This window comes from Balaenoptera physalus, assembly GCF_965194825.1.
Source record: "Balaenoptera physalus genome assembly, chromosome: 11".
NCBI lineage: Eukaryota > Metazoa > Chordata > Mammalia > Artiodactyla > Balaenopteridae > Balaenoptera > Balaenoptera physalus.
In genome coordinates, this window is record NC_138896.1 from 71,458,400 (window position 1) to 71,471,203 (window position 12,804).

Here is a 12,804-nt window from a genome sequence, read left to right on the forward strand (position 1 = left end):
CACAAGGCAAGCAGTTGTTTTTTTAAATTAATTAATTATTATTATTACTTTTTGCTGCATTGGGTCTTTGTTGCTGTGTGCAGGCTTTCTCTAGTTGTGGCGAGCAGGGGCTACTCTTCATTACAGTGCACAGGCTTCTCATTGCAGTGGCTTCTCTTGGTGGAGCACAGACTCTAGGTGCGTGGGCTTCAGTAGTTGTGGCATGTGGGCTCAGTAGTTGTGACTCATGGGCTTAGTTGCTCCACGGCATGTGGGATCTTCCCAGACTAGGGATCGAACCCATGTCCCCTGCATTGGCAGGCGGATTTTTAACCACTGTGCCACCAGGGAAGTCTAAGGCAAGCAGTTTTACAGTTCATTTTTTTTTTTTTTTTTTTTTTTTTACAGTTCATTTTTAATAAATTTCTATTGAGACTTTCTCTTTGACTTTTAGATTACTTAGGAATGGGTTGATTTCCAAGTGTTTGGAGATTTTCCTGTTATCTTTCTGTTACTGATTTCTGGTTTCATTCCATTGTGGTTAGAGAACACACTGTCTGATTTCAATTCTTTTAAAATTGTTAAGTTTTATTTTATATCCCAGGATACACGTAGTCTATCTCAGTGAACATTCGTGGGCTTGAAAAGAATGTGTATTCTCTGTTGTTGTGTGAAGTGTCCTATAAATTTCAATTTGATCCTTTTGGTCGATGGTGATGTTAAGTTCTGTATCCTTCCCAATTTTTTGTCTAGTTGCCCTATCAATTGTTGAGAAAGGGGTGTTGAAGTCTGCAAATGTAACTGTGGATTTGTCTATTTCTTCTTTCAGTTCTATCAGTTTTTGCTTTACATATTTTGAAGCTCTGTTGTTTGGTATATACGTATTTAGGGTTTCTGTGTCTTCTTGGTAGATTAACTCTTTCATTATTATGTAATGTTCCTCTTTGTCTCTGGTAATTTTCTTTGCTGTGAAGTCTACTTATCTGATATTAATATAAGTTCTCCTGCTTTCTTCTGGTTAATGTTTGCATAGTATATATATTACTATACTTTTACTTTCTTTTTTAAAAAATTATTTATTTTTGGCTGCGTCGGGCCTTAGCTGCTGTGCACAGGCCTTCTCTAGTTGCAGTGAGTGGGGGCTACTCTTCGTTGCGGTGCGCGGGCTTCTCATTGCAGTGGCTTCTCTTGTTGTGGAGCATGGGCTCTAGGCACGTGGGCTTCAGTAGTTGCAGCACGCGGGCCCTACAGCACACAGGCTTCAGTAGTTGTGGCACATGGGCTCAGTAGTTGCAGTACGCAGGCTCTAGGGCATGCGGGCTTCAGTAGTTGTGGCTCGCGGGCTCTAGAGCACAGGTTCAGTAGTTGTGGCACACGGGCTTAGTTGCTCTGTGGCATGTGGGATCTTCCCGGACCAGGGATCGAACCTGGGTCCCCTGCGTTGGCAGGCAGATTCTTAACCACTGTGCCACCGGGGAAGTCCGAAAATAAAGATTATAAGGAAGTCCTTAAAAACAAAGATTCTTACACTTTACAAAATCATTTGGCTTGAACATATTCATAAAGACTTATGTTTCTCATTTTTATGGAGATTTTTGTTTGTAATCGATTTCTGTCTGAGTTCCAGAAATGCAAAAGATACAGCACTGAGAGAAGTGGCAGCTGACAAAATTGCTGTCTTTGACCTTCTGATGCAAGTTTAGTAACTAATCTGGAAAATAATGACCTGCAGTTAATGAAATCTGTAGCTATATTCAAGTGTGTTTCTCAGACAGCACATACAATAATTTAAAGAACTTCCTGCCCTCTAATTAGTTAGACTGAATTAACTTGGCATAACAGCTTTTAAAAAAGTTTTTTTATTGGAGTATAGTTGATTTACAATGTTGTGTTAGTTTCAGGTGTACAGCAAAGTGAATCAGTTATACATATAAACACTCTTTGAGATTCTTTTCCCATAATGTGTATATGTCAGTCTCAATCTCCCAATTTATCCCTCCCCCCTGCTTATCCCCTGGTAACCATAAGTTTGTTTTCTACATTCATGACTCTACTTCTGCTTTGTAAATAAGTTCAGTTGGTATATTTAGATCATCTATATTTATAGTAATTATTCATATACTAGGGCTTACGTCTACCATTTTATTCAATGTTTTCTGTTCTTCCCTGTTTCCTGTTCTTCTGTTTCACTTTTCTTGCCTTCCTGCAGGTTACCTGAATGGATTTATAGAGCACTTGAGTATATCTCTTTGTACAGATTACTTTAGTGGTTGCTCTATGTATTATATTTATATATGTAACTTATCATGGTCTACTGGTGTCAACATTTTAGTAGTTTGAGTAAAGTGTAGAAGTTTAACTTCCATTTAGGCCCCTTTCCTTCCCCTTTAGAATATAATTGTCTTAAATATTTCCTCTATATACATTAAGAACCACGTAAGACAATGTTATAATTTTGCTTCAAGCATCTAACCTATTTTAGAAAACTCAAGAGGATAGACTTTTATGCCTATCCATATGTTTACTCGATGTTATTCTTTCTCCATTCTTGATGTTCCAAATTTCTTTCTTTTATCACTTCTGCAGGTGACAAAGTCTCAGTTTTGTTTCATCTGAGAGTATCTTCATTCCTGAAGGATATTCTCACTAGGTACAGAATTCTGAGTTGACAGTTCTTTTCTTTCAGCAATTGAAAAATGCTGTGCTACTTCCTTCTGGCCTTCATGGATAGGAAATCTGGTGTCATTCAAATTGTTTTTCCTCTGTAGGTAAAGCGTTGTTTCTCTCTAGTTGCTTTCAAATTTTTTCCTGTCTTTAGTTTTCTAAAGTTTGATTCTGATGTGTTCTGGCATAGATTTCTTTGGGTTTATCTAATTTGAAGTTCACTCAGCTTCTTGAATCTGTAGGTTTATTATCTTTCACCAAGTTTGGGAATTTTCCAACTATTATTTCCTTGAATAATTTTTTAGCTCTATATTCTTTCTCCTCTCCTTCTGGGACTCTGATGACACAAATACTGTATCTTTTGTTATTATTCCACAGGCTCTGTTCATTTCAGTCTATTTTCTTTCTGTTGTTCAGACTGGGTAATTTCTATTGTTCTAGCTTCAAGTTCATTGATTCTTTCCTCCCTCATACTCATTCTGCTATTGAGCCCATCTAGTGAGTTTTTATTTTGGTTACTGTATTTTCCAGTTCTAAAATTTCCATTTGGATCTTCTTTCTGTCTTCTATTTCTCCACTGAGACCTTCTATTTTTTTCCCTTTGTTTCTAGTGTGTTCATAATTGTTTGTTGAAGGATTTTTATGACGGCTGCTTTAAAATCATTGTCAGCTAATTCCAATATCTGTGTCATCTTGGTATTGACATCTTTTGATTGCTTTTTCTAATTCAGATTGAGAATTTCTTTGTTCTTGGTCTAACAAGTGATTTTCTATTGTATCCTGGACATTTTGGGTATTATGTTGTAAAACTGTATCCAATTTCATCTTCTTTTTTTGCAGGCAGTCACCCTGTCTATATATAGGGTGCCCGTATGTGTGGGAGTGCATGTTCAGCTCCCCTCTGGACTCTACTGACACTAGTCTGGCAGGGGAAGTGGAGTGCCAACTAGTAACACCACACATCACCTCATTTTGCCTCTTTGCTGCTGGATGAGGTTGGAAGTCCAGTTTCCTGCTGGCCCCAGTGACAGTGTGGGGAGGTAGAAGCAGTTTTTCCTTTGGTATTTGGCAGGAATAGGGTGGTATTATTAAAAAAGGTTTTCTATTCTGCCAAGCTGTCCTTTTCCTTGTCCTTTGGCTAAAGGGAGCAGACTTTTCTTGGGGCTGTTTTTATGTGTACCTGTTGGTAGATCTGGGTTGTAGGTTTTTCCAGCACCCTATCTGGGATATATGGGAATTAATAAGAAAACCTGGCAAACTCACTGTTATGTCCTTCCTTAATTCATGAAATTCCTAGTTCCTAGCCAGTCCACCTTCTCCTTTCCATCTTTCAGGGTCTCCTATGTTTGTTTGTAGTAAGATATCCAGAGTTTTCTAGTTTTAAGAGGGAAGACTAGTGAGGAATGGGGCTATTCCATCTTGGCCTGGACCAGAAGTTGGCATTAATGTATTTTAAAACTGAGTTTATTTTCCCCCATTATTTATTGATCTACCTTGAGTATTTTAAGCACTGGCTTCCCAAGTGTGTGATGTATTCTTAAGCCAATGTATCTCTCATCTCTCAGGGGCAATCTTTTTTTTTTTTTTTTTTTGTGGGCCGCACCACATGTGGGACCCTAGTTCCCTGACCAGGGATTGAACCTAAGTCCCCTGTTCTGGAAGGGAGGAGTCTTAACCACTGGACCGCCAGGGAAGTCTCTCTCACGGGCATTCTTTTTTTAACATCTTTATTGGAGTATAATTGCTTTACAATGGTGTGTTAGTTTCTGCTTTATAACAAAGTGAATCAGCTGTACATATACATATTTCCCCATATCTCCTCCCTCTTGCGTCTCCCTCCCACCCTCCCTATCCCACCCCTCTAGGTGGTCACAAAGCACCGAGCTGATCTCCCTGTGCTATGCGGCTGCTTCCCACTAGCTATCTATCTTACATTTGGTAGTATATGTAAGTCCATGCCACTCTCTCACTTCATCCCAGCTTACCCTTCCCCCTCCCCGTGTCTTCAAGTCCATTCTCTACGTCTGCGTCTTTATTCCTGTCCTGCCTCAGGGGCATTCTTAATTCTACATTAGTATAGCACAATAAAGTGTTCTAGTATGTCTTTAAAATGTGATTTTATTTGAGGAAATATGTTGATAATTCCAAGGTATATATTTAATTCTGCTTGTAGGATAAATGGAAACAAATTATCATAGATGTGAACATTTTAAAAGTGAAATTTGGAATCTGTACAAGAGGATGATTGTTTTGTTTAAGAAGGAAGAGAATTATATATTTTGAAGGCTTGATAATGAAGGAAGCAAGGTGGGTCATGTATAATAGAGGACAGGATCATAGCAGTACTGTGCCTAAGACATCCTAGTAAAGTTCTGTTTCCCAGAATATGGCTATCAGCCTTTCTAGTCATCTAAATCTACTGAATATTGGCATGGACCAATGAATAAATAGATGGCCAAACACAGAGAAAAGTTAGTCCTAGGATAGATAGAGATGGAAAACATGGTTGGCAGAGCTTTCAATGACACTTATTTTTCTAGGCTGTCTCTTGTACAGAGTTATCCCCCCTCTCTCTACTTGCCTGATAAAAACATAAATGGAAAATGTAGTAAGAGCTGACACAACTGCAAGGTCACAAGACCAAGTCTTTTCTCTGTAATTTGGAATAAATGGTTTGTTGATAAATCACTTCAGAGAAATGGAAAAACACATTGGTACAAAACCTTCCACAATGTCTTTCAGATAATTGGCTATAAAATATAGTGTGAACCAACAGCCCAAGGACAGAGACCAAGAAGTAAGGGGAATTAATACCATGCTATGCAAGGAGAACCATTTCTCTAACTCACCAGTCCCCAAAGGGAGCCTTCTGAAGTGGCGACAATGGTAGCAGCTCTCGGGGTGTTGTACATCAGAGCTAGTTCTCCAAAACTGCCATGGTTGTCATACTGACCAACACAGCGGGTTTGATTATTTTTTGTTACTAAAATATCATAGGTTCCCCTGGAAATAGAACAAGAAACAATTTTACTTATAATGGGCAGGTGTACATGAATAGAAGGTTGTTGTTATTGCGGAATTCCAACAGATTTTTGCTAGTATATAGAAATATAATAGATTTTTGCATTTTGACTTTGTATTCTGTGACTTTGCTAAACTCATTTATTAGTTTTAATGAGTGAACTCGGCATTTTCTAGAGGATCATGTCATCTGCAAACAAAGACAGCTTTATTTCTTCCTTTCCAATCTGTATGCCCTTCTTCCCTCCCGTCAGTCCTTCTCTCCTCACTCCATCTTTTTCGTTTCCTTCTTTTTTCTTTGCTTTATTGCGTTGGTTAGGACCTACAGTATAATATTGCATTGAAGTGGTGAGAGGAGACATGCTTGTCTGGTTCTCCATCTTAAAGGGAAAACATTCAGTCTTTCACCATTAAGTATGAGGTTAGCTATAGGTTTTTTTTTTTTTAATAAATGCCTTTAATCAGGTTGGAGAAAAGTCCCTTCTATTCCTAGTTTGCTGAGAGTTTTTATCATGGAAAGGTGTTGAATTTTGTCAAATGCTTTTCCTGCAGGTATTGAAATGATTGTATGGGTTTTCTTTTGTAGTCTGTTGAAAACTAGGATGTAGAACTGATTAAAATAAAGAAAAAAAATGATGCAATTCTCTATCTATTGATTGTTAATGACTGCTAAAGAAAAATATTCAGAATGGACAAACATTTGGAGAAATAGGCACTCTCAATACACCACTGAAGCAAATGTAAATGTTTTAAAGTTTCTGAAAGACAATTAACAACATAACAAATTCCTTAAAGAGACCCTTTGACATAGCAATTCCATTTCTAGGCATTCTGAAGGAGATAATCAGAGATATTGGAAAATATTTAACTGCAGGGATGCTCACCAGGTAATATTTATAAGAGCAAAAATCACAATTTAATCTGCTAACAATAGGGGATAGGTCAAGTATATGTCTATATTCATATTATGCAGTCAATATAAATCATGACATACAATAATATTGTATCCCATGGCAAACTACTTCAAATAGATTTTAAAAATTAAGTCAATGTATATGGCCCAACATAAAAAGTATACATATAAATGTAATAAAGAGTTGACTACATTTTACATGTTTGTTAACAGCTTTCAAGCCCGACCACTCCCAATCCTTCTTCCTCTTCTGTCTCACATCTGGGAAAGCTGAGAAGAAAACCTGGGCGCTCCCTTATTTGGCACTGATGGGATATTCAAACAAAACTAGAGCCTGCCCATATATAAGAGTACTCTGACCTCAGTCCCACCCTCTAACCACCGTGAAACGCCAAGCCAGTCACCCCTCCCTGCTGTCTTAAATCATTTTTGGACCTCTTGGAAACCTGGCCTGTTCTCCCTTAAAAGCCTCATTATGTGAATGATAAATCTTTTCATACCCTCTTAGCTGTGTGTGTGGTATGATCAGTCTCAATATCTGAACCAAATTTGGGGTAATGGATCTGACCTAAGAGTAAAGCATAGGAAAAAAAAAAAAAGAAAAGAAGAATATACTCTGGGGATGAAATTAGGGCTAAATTACTTTCCTGTTTTGTTTTGTTTTTCCCCTAAGTTTCCTACAAAGAGCCTCCACTTGTCTGATAAAAATCACTAGGTATCATATGTTACACAAGAAGCAAAGAATAAATCCAATCACTCAAATATCAGGTACACAGTACCAACCCTGCTCTCAAGGTAGCTTACCACTGAATAGGTAAGCTAACCTGTATTTGACCTGGTGGACAAGGCAAAAGTAACAAGGACACGAGTGGAATACATGGAACTCAGGGTAAATTCACTTACGTGTTTTTAGTCTCTCTTCCAGGAGACACTAGCAACTTAATTTTGGGAACAACACAAATAATTTCAGGAAGCCACAAAACAGAGTCTTTCCTAACCTCTCTCACTTCGGTCCTCTTCCAAATAATGGGACATATTTTTCTCACTGTTGTTACCATCAAATTATGTAATAATTATCTATTTAACTATGTAATAGTTACCTACTTCTAGTCTCTCCAACTAGAAAATGAGTTTTTTGAGGTCAGGAACAATATCTTTTTAATAATTTATTAACAACCACTTTCACTGCACGCAAAAGATAATTCCTCTCATTTACATGTGTAATAACAAATCATTCCCTTTGTAGACAGGTATTTCAACCTATAAGCCATGGATATGTGCAGGTAAATGCTTATTTCCCAGACTGCAGGTACCTACTGGGAGATCTGTCTTGGTGAGGGAGCACACGGCAGAGCAAGGGGGAAAGGTGGCTGCTGGAAGTGGTGATATAACTTAAAAAAATTATTCTGTCACTACTTACAGAATTCTATGAAGGAAGCATGAGCATAACAGATAAAACAGTCTTTAAGAAGACATTATTTGTATCATCTTTACTCTTTAAATAAAACATTTCTTTCCTAACCCTAACTGTAATCATTTGTCGCAGTATCAAGGGCCAAAATGTTACCCAAGGAGTACGTTCTTTTTTTTTTTTTTAACGTTTATTTATTTTTTAAATTAATTAATTACTTATTTATTTTTGGCTGCGTTGGGTCTTCTTTGCTGCGCGCGGGCTTTCTCTAGTTGCGGCGAGCGGGGGCTACTCTTTGTTGCGGTGCGCAGGCTTCTCATTGTGGTGGCTTCTCTTGTTGCAGAGCACAGGCTCTAGGCACGCGGGCTTCAGTAGTTGTGGTGCGCGGGCTCAGTAGTTGTGGCTCGTGGGCTCTAGAGCGCAAGCTCAGTAGTTGTGGTGCTAAGTCGGGCTTAGGTGCTCTGCAGCATGTGGGATCTTCCTGGACCAGGGCTCGAACCTGTGTCCCCTGCATTTGCGGGCGGATTCTTAACCACTGCGCCACCAGGGAAGTCCAAATAGTACATTCTTGAACATTTTCCTGAACGAGCAAAAGGCTCGACGAGACAGGGCACCAGCTGAATCTAGTACAGCTACTTGATCGAAATGAAAAGACCCTTAAAAATCTTAAAAATCAGGAAAGCAACTGGAAAAAAATGAATAAGGTCTGCAGAGTAGATGAGAGTACTGTATAAAATGTTAATATCTGATTTTTACAATTGATCTCTGCTTATGTAAGAGAATATTCTATTTTTAGGAAATATACACTGAAGTATTCAGAGGTAAAAGGGCTTATACCTGCAACTTACTTTCAAACAATAAAGCTAATGTGGTAAAACATTAATCTGGGGAACCTAGGTTTATAAGAATTTTTTTGTACTATTTGTGTAACGTTTCCATAACTCTGAAATTACTTCAAAAGAAAAAATGAAGAATAATTAATGGAAGATATTAGGTGAAGCAACATCTTATTGATCTTAAACTCTGGTGAGGGTGTTCCTTTCAGGACTGAGGAGGGGTCAGAAGGAGTCCTCCAGGTGATACTAATAGCTCAAGAGGTTAGGACACACCAGGGCGAGCAGGTCAAACCCACATATTTCATGTCTCCCAACGTGATTTATACCTGGAACAGAGCCAGAAGGGGCCAGAGGTATGGAGGTTGAGGCAGTATACTCATGTGTAAAATGAGGCTAGGATTGAATGATCCAGATGACAATAAAGTGTTACGGTTATTCTTTAGAAAATCAATTCACTTGAACACTTGCAAATAACATGTTTATAAAGCATAGCTTGCACATTTCACCTAATTGTAGGTAGTGGCAACCCAAGTATGGGTTGTACTGAGGACTCAGGGCAGCAGTAGATAGAGAAAGGCAGGCTGTGGACAGAGAGGGGCAAGCTTTGAGAAGCTTGTTCACGTGGCCCTAAGTCCTGTCTGGGCTGAACAAAGCATAGGGTAAAGCACTTGCCCTGAATCATGAATCTTATTAAGTATAGCCGTGCAATTGCAAAACTCCATCTCCTACCGTTCAATGACATAAAAGTTGTCCCCATCATCTCCTTGGTCAATGACATGCTCATCAACTTTGACTGTCCTTTCAAACATGGCATCGAGGACTTGAGAAAGCTGTTCCTGCAGGGAACACACAAGGAGAAAAGATGGCTTTTACATTTGTGGGGGGAAAAAAAACTATGCTTATCCTAGTTGGTGACTACATGGTAGATGGTAGAAGTCCCCACATCAGACTATTCCCCACATTCAAGCAGAAACCTAAGGGCTGTCTGAAACAAATGCTTTCCTGTGGCCATTCAGCTTTGCATCTCCACATATACAGCACAGTTGCCAAGTTTTCTGAGGCAGCGTTGTTTTGAAAAAACATTCTATAATTTACGCAAAAACAGGTATCTAAATCATGGTGCCTATTCTCCCAGCCACACCCACAAGACTGTCACCTGCCTTGATGGCTCTACTATGTCAGGTGTAAAGCCATGTGATGCCACCTTACTCCAGGTGTTGATATTAACAGGATCATCAAGGCTAAAAGGCTGAGATGGCCTCAGAGGTTATCTCATGGAACAGAACAACAACTACAACTACTAGCCAAGCACATCACTTTACCTCTCTGAGACTCAGTTTCTTCATATGCAAAAAAGGGTTTAATAAATAGTTTCTAGCTCATCAACTTTTATGACTAAAGGAGAAAAATCTAAGGAAAGTATATGTCACATAACAGGTACTCAATAAACGGAATCTATTACCAGACATGTAATACTGCTACAATCATTTATACACAACACATACAATTACTCACTTACCAATATTACCTGCCATAACCAGAAGGTAACTGTACCAGTAAGTATAATGAAAACAAAACAATGCTATTAAATTCTAACAAAACTGTGGTCTCAGTCTAGGGCCAGCATCCCTCTGTCAGGGAAATCAGTTACTGTTACGGAGCACTAAATACCAGTTTCAACTCAGAGAAAGACTTTGCCTTTGGAGGAATGTGGATTGAAGATCTGACAAGGAAATAATTTTATTGCTGCATAATTCCATGTGATTTAGTGTTCTGTCAGTGTGACTGCGCTAGCTAAAATAACATATCACCAAAAAGCACCTCTTTAGTTCCATAGTTCCAGGGGTGTTGAATACTGTATAAGCTGACAAATACTAAAAAGGAAGGCTTGCTACTCATGTGTCATCCACGTTAATGTGGGCTCAGTGTTGCCCGAAATCTCATGTTTAAATACAAGTAACAAATTAAAGTTTTCACATACAATACAGACCAAACACACACATCTATACCTGGCTGTATCTGGCCTGTGGGCTGTCCATTGGCAGCCTCATGTTTTGAGTAACTCTTCTTTTTCTGGCCTGGACTCTTCAGAAACATCAGTGTCATGAGATATAGAATAAGGCATGGGGGAAGCAATCTGGGTTACAGGGGACTAAAATCATACCATGACAACCAAAAGCAACATGTGACTCAGGACTGGAAAACAAAACAAAAAAGCCAAAGAAAACTTTACAGGGAAAATCTTAAAAGCAGTTCATACATACTTATATATGTGCCTACATATACACACAAGAAACAGTGTAAATGTGGCAAAATGTTAACAACTGGTCAATCTAGGTCAAGAATATAAGAATGTTCATGGTACTATTCTTTGACTTTTCTGTAAATTTGAAAATTTAAAAACAAAGGTTTGGGAAGTAAATTTTTTAAAAATGGAAACAAATATACTCACTGGAATGGCTAAAATTTGAAAAGACAGATAATATCAAATGTTGGTTAAGGATACAGAACAATTGGAAATGTCATGTATTGTTGGAAGGAATGCAAAATGGTATAACCACTTTGAAAAACATCTGGTAGATTTTTACAATATCAAACATATACCTACCCTATGACTCAGCAATTTTGCCCTCAGGTATTTTACTGAAGAGAAATGAAAAAAAAAGTTCACAAAAAGACTTGTATAAAATGTCCAGAGCATTATTCATAAGAGCTAAAAGCAAGAAATAGACCAGGTATCCATTGTCAGAAGAATGGATAAACAAACTGGTATTTTCATATAATGGAATACTTCTCAGCAATAAAAGGGAATGAACGAACATCACCAAAACAATGACACACTGACATCATGGATCCCTTGATATGATGCTCTGAGAAGGACACAATAGAATTTCTGTGTAGTCTGGCCAAAGATATATAACCACATTTCAATCATGAGGAAACATCAGACAAATTCAAATTGAGGTATATTCTATAACGTAATTAACCAGTACTCTTCAAAGTGTCAGGATCATGAAATACTAGAAAAGACTGCAAACTATCGCAAATTGGAGGAGACTAAGGAGAAATAACAGCTAAGTGCAATGTGGGTTTCTGGACTGGATTATTAACTAGGAAAAAAAAATTAGTGAGAAAACTAATGAAATTTGAACAAGGTTTTTAGTTTAACTAATGGTATTGTAACAATGTCATTTTCCTGGTTTTGATAATTGTACTATGGTTATGTAAGATGCTAACATTGGCGGAAGCTGGATGAGGGGTATATGGGAACTCTACTATTTTTACAACTTCTTTATAAGTCTAAAACTAGTTCAAAACAAAAAGTGAAAAAAGAAAATGGAATGTTGAACAATAAGAAACAATCTCAAAAATATTGTGCTGAGTGAAAGGAATCTCTCACAACAGAGTATATATTGTATGATTCCACTTATATGAAATTCTAGAAGGCAAAATTAATTTATGGTAGAACAAATCAAAATAGAAGTTGCCTCTGGGGGGAGGTGAACAAGAATTGATCATGAAGGGGCATAAGGAAACTTTTTGGGGTGGTGGCAATATTCTACATCTTGAGAGGGGTTTGGATTACCTAAGTGTATGCTTTTGTCAAACCTAAGTACACTTAAAATTCATGCATGCATTTCATTATATGCAAACTTTACATTAAAAAGCTATAAACAAATATTGAACCATAGTTCATGATATGCATGCTAAAGTATTTAAGGGAAATATACTGAGATCTCCAATTTACTCTGAAATTATCCTAAAAAATAAGATGGGTTAATGCAGGGGCCAGCAAACAGCTGACTGTTTTTGTAAATAATGTTTTATTGGAACACAGCCATACCCTTTCATTTATGCATTGTCTATGGTTGCTTTCCTGCTACAATAATGAAGTTGAGTAGTTGTGACAGAAATATTTAATATCTGGTTCTTTAAGCAAAAGTTTGCCAACCCCTTGGTTGAGGGTAGACAGTATATCA

General features: G+C 37.9%; 1 protein-coding gene across 3 annotated transcripts in view; it reads right to left on the reverse strand.

Annotated features, from left to right (window-relative positions):
- Positions 1–12,804, reverse strand: part of PRKAR2A (protein kinase cAMP-dependent type II regulatory subunit alpha) — an 81,087-nt gene that overhangs the window by 12,632 nt on the left and 55,651 nt on the right. For 2 of the 3 annotated variants that reach the window (XM_082413591.1, XM_082413592.1), the window contains 2 exons: positions 9,554–9,660; positions 5,493–5,646 (listed from right to left, as the gene is read on the reverse strand). In XM_082413591.1, the coding sequence (XP_082269717.1) occupies positions 5,493–5,646; positions 9,554–9,660 (261 nt within the window). Of the gene's footprint in view, positions 1–5,492; positions 5,647–9,553; positions 9,661–10,833; positions 10,879–12,804 lie in introns of those variants that run through there. The other variant, XM_082413593.1, reaches the window with a different exon arrangement.